Raw genomic sequence first — 7,741 nt, 5'->3', positions numbered from 1 at the left:
TGCAGCTGGTCATGCTGCGTTCACGTCCATGGGAAAGATGACATACATATATTCTTTTTCAGGTCAGGTCACACTACTTTGAAACAAACTAAAATAAATACTCACACCATTGCAAATAATAATTCTCAAGATTACTGTGAAGAGTTTGAGGTGTGTGTCTATTGCAATATGTCGATTTGAAAATATAATCAAACGTGTCACTTTACACTTTAAATCTAACCGCCAAGTGTAACAAACGTACAATTAGTAATTAGTGTCAGGTGACTGTTTCTTTCTGTATTAGTCAGATGGTCGAACAGCCATGAAAATAGTGCTACATGCTTTCCATGTCTCGCAGCATTGTTGTCCGACAAACGGTTTTTCCTACACGCCGTGAATGCATCGTCAAGCCTAGCGCTGCCGCAACAATGGCCACTAGCTGTCAGATGTGGCGACCGGACCGAGGACGGTGCTTCAAAACCTACGGAATTGTTACCGTTTTGTTTATGGATCTGGTCTTACAGTGTGTTAACGGTATGTTTATGGAGCTAGTAATAGATTCACGTCAGCTCGGCTTGCTTATGTGGCTAACTCACATATGGTTGCCGTTTTGTCGTTAGCTTCCTCCCACTGTGTTAGCATCAACTGGCTAGCTAACGTGCTAGCTAGTTAGCAACGTAAACAGTGAATAGCGCTGATTGATTGAGGTGTTTGGTAAATTCAATAAGCAGTTCAGTACCTAGTATCTACTCTATGGTCATATAAGAGCTAACAGTCAGTTAAATGTCCTTGTTAATTTGCAAAACGTGTGAAAGCCTAGGTGAATTGAAGTTAGCGTTACTATTAGGCAGTAACGTTAGCTAGCTTACCGTTAGCTAGATGTTTTATTTTAAAACATCTTAATTTAAAAAAAATTTAGTCACACGTTTAAAACTTCTGTATTATATTTACATTATTAACGTGTCTGTGTGGTGGTCATGACCTAACATTGTTTCCCCGATCAGCACATCACGTATATAGCTAATAGGTTCAATAGTCATGATCATAGCAGATGAATGAGTAAGTCGTGTGTCTTCTGTTTTTTTCCCCCAGGGTACCTGAGCTCTCCTCATGTTGGCCAGGAGCCCCCCTACACCAGGGATGCTCAGCATGGACCCGTCATCACCAGCCCAGTGGTCCCTGCTGCAGCCTCAGGTAAACACACCACTCATTAATCAACATTAACGGCAGTCAGTGATTGTAACCTGAGACAATGGACAAATATGAATCAAAGCAGTCCACTCTTGGATTGTTTTGTAGCATATAGCTACAAAACCTACATGCAGAAATCATACAAGCTCATGACCCTCAGAGCATTTTCCTACACGAGGTTGGTCCTAAAGTCTACAATCTGCAAATCATTGTTCATTTACACAATGGTGATGCACCGATGTATTGGCTGAACATTGGTATTGCCGATGAGTGGTGTGCAGATTGATACAGACGGATCAGCTTCGATTTTCATATTAAAAGATCATTATCCAAGCTCAGTAAATTGGGGTAAAGGGGTACAGTAAAGTAACCACGCTTTGATAAGAATCTAGAATAAATAATACCAAGTTGACAGGAACTACTTCTCCTCTCAGCTGTCGTAATCATAGGCGAACTATGGCTCTATCAATGCATAAGGCGCCACTGACAGAGAGCGAACATTAATGACGACTGACCACAACTGCTGTTATGTGGGGAGGTTTTTTTTTTTTCAGTCCTAAAAACAGCAACAAACCTGAATGTGTTGTGTGTGGGAGGACTGTGAGGTACTGTGGCAACACCACAAACCTTGTTAAGCATCTGAGATTTCATCAGAATGCAGAATATGATCAGGTGAAGCAGCGACGTACTAAAGAAGAGGAGGCGAAATGTGTTGTTTGGGAGACTTCATTCACCAGCCAGGTACAGAAAGAGATTGATGGCTTTTATCACCGTCATTCACGCCTGTCGAGGCTTCAGTTCATGTGCTGATGTCCAAACAGTTGCCCCAATGCTTAGACTTTTTGAATGCCATTTTATTAAAGTTTTGTAAAAGTATCGGTATCGTATTGGTGTCGGAGATGCCAGCCTGGGTTTTACTTGGTATTGGATCAGGAAGGAAATGAGTGGTATTGCACATCGTTGCTGGTATTTACCTTGTCGATTGCTCTCAGCATGTCAGCAAATAGGATGACATTTAACGATGGCAGTGGCCGATGTTTATCTGTTGTGTCATCAGCTTTGCTCCGGCACATTAATGAGACACTGGCTTGTGACATCGCTGCAATCTGTTTGTAAGACTACTGAAAAAGTTTGTATCATCGTCTAAGTAGCTGTTACTTTCCAAAAAAAGAATTCAATGTATTAAAAGTTGTTTCATAAATGTCTCATGTGGATATTCTGTCTGCTTTCTTTGTCAGCAGTAGGCTGTGTTTTATAAAGTGGTCTAAAAATATGTCGCATTTTGGATTTTGTTTTTCACCCGTGATTTTGTTTTTACAACAGCAGGTGAGTCTAATGTGAAGGAGGCTTGTTGCTGTTGAAGCAATCTAAACCGGTGGAGTACAGAATGACATTGCACTAACCAGGTGCACTTACTGCGAGGTGTCCTCTCCTATTTAGCGTAGACCTACTTATGCCGTCGTTTCGTAAAAGCAAAGTGCATCAGTGCATTTACAGGATGGACAGGAAACTAAAGAGCGTCTCTCTCTCGCTCATTGTGTCAGGAGATGGAAGGGGTAGAGTGAATGAGGAGGGATTGTCCATTGATCGTGGATGGGATTTCTCTCTGACGGATAAAATAATAAAAACACTAGAAAACGGGTCGCCAAACATAATTATACTGGCACGGTTGCCTCAAAGCAAGAAGGTCCTGAGTTAGTATCCAAACTGGGTCAAGGTTTTTCTGTGTGGAGTGAGCAATGTTCACCCCGTGTTGTGTGAGTTTCCTGGGTGCTCTTCTTCTCCTTCTTCTTCTTCATCTTGGGCTGAGTGACTTTAGAACAGTCAGTTATTTTGTATAATGAAGATTTCTTTCTTTCTCTGGCACAAAAAGGGGAATAAATAACAACAAGAAAAAAAGCATTGGCTATTGGCCAGAATGTTGTTTTAAACACCAGTATTGGACCAAAATTTCACAATCTGTGCATCTACCCTGGTTCTGTCAGCTCTGTAGTTTAGTTTAGCAATTCAGTAGCGATCTCTCTTCAACTTAATTTGTCTGTGTTGAAATGTGGCGTGGCTGTGTTGTACAGGCGAGACTGGAAAAACAACACTAGTTCAGGTCGGACTGATCATCTTGAGGATGTTTTATGTTTTGTATTTTATGTTTTACCCTCTGTCACGACAAAGAGAACGCTGCTCTCGAGGCTTTGAAGAGTTAAAACTTTTCAACAGAGGGAAAACAATCTGTTGCTGGCCAGCAGACAGACTCAGTGCGGCAATCAGCAGTGAATGGCTTTGCTCAAGGACTCTCTGATGGCCTTTTTGTTGAGGGCAGAGCGTTAGTCATTTACCACCCACGGCTTTATTTTACCGATTTGGCAAGAGATTCAAAGGGATGTAGTCACAACCCCAATACCACACTCATTACTGATCCCAGGTCAATCAAAGCTGCACCGGAGCTTTGTTACATCACATTGATTACTCTCGCTAGATATGGAATAACTGTAACTCCTTTATGTTTGCTGTTTTTCAGCGTCTCCTGCTGTTGAAGAGAGCTACACTTCCAAGTGTCCTAGCGGGGGGTTGTGTAGTCGTCTGCCAGCTGAATGCATGCTCTGCAATTACCATCACAACTGCACCTACAGGAAGCCAGCCAACTTCACCTGTAAACCCAAAGATGGGGTTCACTGCACGGTGAGTAGAGGTTCATATTGTGATACATCTCAGCTGCACGAAGGGTGGAAGATTTATACACAGAACTTTATTCCTTGTTCTTTTGAAGCAACTGCTGTCAGACTTTATTTTGGTAATAACAGCTGTGTATTGATGACCTGCTGTTTTTTTTGTGTTTGTAGGGCGAGTCAGGACAGCAGCAGACCAACTTCTCTCTCACCATCAGCTGTCAGTTCTGCTGGCAGCTGGACCCGTCCCAGTACCGCTGCTCTAATTCCACCAACTGTATGACGGTGTCGTGCCCACGCAAGCGCTACAACGCCACCTGTGACGTCTTAGACCATGTACATTGTTTAGGTACGACGAGTGCTCTGCTGTAAAACCTGCTTGGTTTCATTACTTAAACTGTGTCTCAGCTGTAGGCGTAGTTGTTTCGGGAAGAGAGGTTTTCTCATCGAGTGTACTAATTACCTTTCTGTTTTAAATTTGAACCATTTGTGGTTTGCCCTTGTGTTTTCTGTGCAGGTTTAGGTTACCTGTGTGGGTGATAATGACTTTGATTATTATATTTTAGGTTATTATGCACAACCTGTGGGGACAAAAATGTTGAGTAAACCAGTGGTTCTGTGCTGATACATATTTAAATACACATGTAGTTGTAGAATCACTAATCTAACAGTAATACTGTAGAGTAATTATTGCCATGTGGTTTTCAGTCCTTGTCTGCAGGAGGTGGAGGACGATTAGCTTTCAGTCTTAACAGCTTGCTAATTGCACTCTTAAGATCAACCAGATGTAAATCAGGCTGACCACGTTTCACATTTAACTGTTGATTTTGCAGCAGTATTTGTACGTCCCAAAGAAATATTTTTAGAACGAGTTTGCCCCCAGCTGACCTGTCCATTGTCACCCAGGCACAGTGACATTGACATTGTTTAATTTTAGTTAGTTAGAAGCATTTAGAAAGTCTTGTGTTTAAGTTTACAAGTATTAGGTGCAGTGTTGTCCCTGATCTCATCGGGTACATTATTACACAATCTATGAATCCAAATGAAAACCAAAAACACTGTTTTACAAAACAATGATGTCAGATGTTGTGTTTTTCTGCATGTGTTGTACATTTGTTGAGGGAAATTTGTCTTCAGTCATGCTAACTTGTTGTCCTGTGGTGTTATTGTGGTTTTAGTTTTGTGAACTTGTTTTTGAACATCAGTGTCACTATCTGTCCACTAAAAGTCTTTCTCTTCTGTAGGTAAAAGGCGCTTTCAGAAACGTTTATTCTGTAACTGGACTGGTGGATACAAATGGTCGACAGCGTTAGCGCTCAGGTAAACCTGCCAGGAGTATCTCAAGAGTTAGGAGCAGCTTAGATGCTCGAAACAATCTTGAAAAAAACTTTTTGAAACAGGATGTGTGCTCTAAATGCATCTTCGACTTTGCTCCATCTGTGTTTTCTCTCACATCTCTCTGTAGCATTACGCTTGGTGGTTTCGGGGCAGATCGGTTTTATCTGGGCCAGTGGAGAGAGGGTCTGGGCAAACTCTTCAGCTTTGGAGGCCTGGGCATTTGGACTTTGATAGATGTTCTTCTGATAGGAGTCGGTTACGTGGGACCTGCTGACGGTTCACTCTACATCTGAAGCAAAGCTCTGGAGACGTGGCTGGATGGTGTCGTGCCCTCTTCCGCTTCACTCTCCAAGATTGAAGATCTGAGATACCGTGTTCTTAGCACGTTTGCCTGCCCAAGCTCACTGTGCAACACGTCCTCATCCCATCTGCTACCAGGCAGGAAGTGTTTTCTTCACTACACCAACGATGACTCTACCCACACAACCATCAGATCAATCCCAATCACTCCGCCGCCGTCTCCTGTTGAGATTCTGCAGATGGAGCTGTGCAGGGTGACGAGGAGCCAGTAATTATGTCTATCTAGTCGGTTTGACTTAACTGGTAGTTAGGCTCTGTCATGCTGATATATAGATAGATTTGGTTTCCTGTGGAGCGGTGCTTTCACAGACATCCTGTCATCTGGGAGCTGTGTAGCTTTTCCCTTATTGCAAGGTAAATGCGTTATTTGGGGTCAGATGGTAACCATGGCTACATAGCTTTTTATGGTGGCGCTAGACAATAGACAATAGATGCGCTGAGAGATTTTATATATATATATCTATATATGAAATAAGCATGAAAATGTTCAGGGGTTCTTGTTGACAACAGATAGCCGTTCTTGTGGATGACGGTTTTTACTTTATTTTGTCTGTACGTTGAGTCAGCAGTGTAAGAACACTGAGTTCAAGATAAATGATACCATCGCTCATCAAAAGCTCAATCAAATGTTGGAAAATGAAAGTCGGCTGATAATGCTCATATGATATACAGAAGGATGCATAACAGCTGCTGTGTGTTGAAACTGAAACTGGTAGAGAAATAGGAAGAAGTGCAGGTGAAAGAACTATGAATTCACTGTAACATGTAGTCAGATATTTTGCCAAATGCACAGTTAATAATCTCTCACTATCTAATGTTTGTGTGTGATAAACATCGCGACACTTAAAAATGCGTTGCACTAGCAAACTGCAGTTACTCGTGGTTTCCTGTGTTGGAGATATCCTGTGAGTGCAGCTGGTATTTTTCCTCATTCTTCACATCGTTTAAAAAAAATGAATCTCCCTATTCGAACGCTGTAAGATTTTTGTTTTTGGCACGAGTGCACTCACCTCTCACTTCATGTAAATATTTTCTGTTTTCAGTGTCCGGTCATTTTATTCTGTTGGAGCACTGTAAATGACATTTTTTAAGTTATGTAAATAAAATTATGAAATATCACACGTGGTGTTCATCTGTTTGTACTCACAGAGCACTGAACAGCTCGTCAGAAGGTCAGGATCGGGCCCAGTATGGAGCCCTACAGGACACATGTGGATGACATGTGTCCCGTCGAAGGTTTATTATTATCTTTTTTGACAAGTTGGGAGTGACATGAGAGGGAGGATTCGGTTAGGCTGAGGATCGGATGGTTAACGGTGTCAGATGCTTTCCTTAGTTCACAGCAGACAACCCCCACTACCCCACCTTTATGCCACTGATGCCTTAAAGGTGCAATGTGTAAGAACTGGCCACCTGTCAAACTACTCTAAACAAATAGGGGGCAGCATATCACCAGAGTAACCACTAACTGCTGCTTACAGAAGCCGCCTTACCTGATAAGTTTAGTTAGCTGTGCAGCTAGCGTTTGAAACTGGGAGCTCAAGGACGAGGGGAGTGTTTGTGAAGCTTTAGGTCATGATAACTTCAGTAGATATCTCTGCAACACAACACATAGATGTCATAATGTCAAAACTGCTAATTACTCATGCTCTTTTGATTATTTTAATTAACGTCAACTCTTGGCTGCAACAAGATCCTTCTTGTTGCACCCAAGAGTTGACGAAAGAAATACCTTTGATACAGTGAGTGCTGATGGGCCTGTAGTTGGAGGTAAGGAGGGTCCCCGCCTTTAAATATACAGCAGGAGCCACAACAGCTGTTATTCATGATTCAGGAAATCTCCCCGGATCCAGGGGAGAATTTGATAACGGAGGTAAAATGAACAAGACATCCGCCGAAGAGACTAAACACAATTTTCACAACCGTGCACTGAAAGCTAACATATTTCAGTGTTAGAAGAGCAGGAATAAAAGGGACTAATGTGGCCTTTTCTTGAGTTGATTAGTAATAAGTAATGCTTCGTTCTATCGCTCTCATTACCATTTTAAAGAAAAGGTCAAAGGTCAACACTCGGGCAGGACAGGTGCTTTGTTTGGAGGAGCCATTAGCTCCGGCACTCTGCTCCAATCTCCTCACAGCTTCTGAAAGAATTCAGAGCTCTATTATTAGCTGAGGTCCGTTTCACAGATGTCTGTGCTTTTCCTCTTATT

At 42.1% G+C, this 7,741-nt stretch overlaps 1 protein-coding gene across 1 annotated transcript; it reads left to right on the top strand.

Moving 5' to 3' along the window:
• The first annotated feature begins 367 nt into the window (after positions 1 to 367).
• tm2d3 (TM2 domain containing 3) lies at positions 368 to 6,650 on the top strand. The gene is made up of 6 exons (XM_084354821.1): positions 368 to 513; positions 1,072 to 1,173; positions 3,686 to 3,846; positions 4,008 to 4,182; positions 5,078 to 5,153; positions 5,299 to 6,650. Exons 1-6 carry the CDS (start codon positions 408 to 410, stop codon positions 5,462 to 5,464), a joined length of 786 nt encoding a protein of 261 aa, XP_084210947.1. The 5' UTR covers positions 368 to 407; the 3' UTR covers positions 5,465 to 6,650.
• The last annotated feature ends 1,091 nt before the right edge of the window (positions 6,651 to 7,741 follow it).

The sequence above is a fragment of the Pagrus pagrus genome, assembly GCF_965226575.1.
Source record: "Pagrus pagrus genome assembly, chromosome: 1".
Lineage (NCBI taxonomy): Eukaryota > Metazoa > Chordata > Actinopteri > Spariformes > Sparidae > Pagrus > Pagrus pagrus.
This window is presented reverse-complemented; position numbering and strand designations above follow the sequence as displayed.

Bases quoted from the DNA above. Each gene is read 5' to 3' on its own strand.
- tm2d3 (XM_084354821.1), top strand. From the start codon at position 408: ATGGCCACTAGCTGTCAGATGTGGCGACCGGACCGAGGACGGTGCTTC. The intron at 3,847-4,007 runs GTGAGTAGAGGT...TTGTGTTTGTAG, and splicing joins AAGATGGGGTTCACTGCACG to GGCGAGTCAGGACAGCAGCA. The intron at 4,183-5,077 runs GTACGACGAGTG...TCTCTTCTGTAG, and splicing joins AGACCATGTACATTGTTTAG to GTAAAAGGCGCTTTCAGAAA.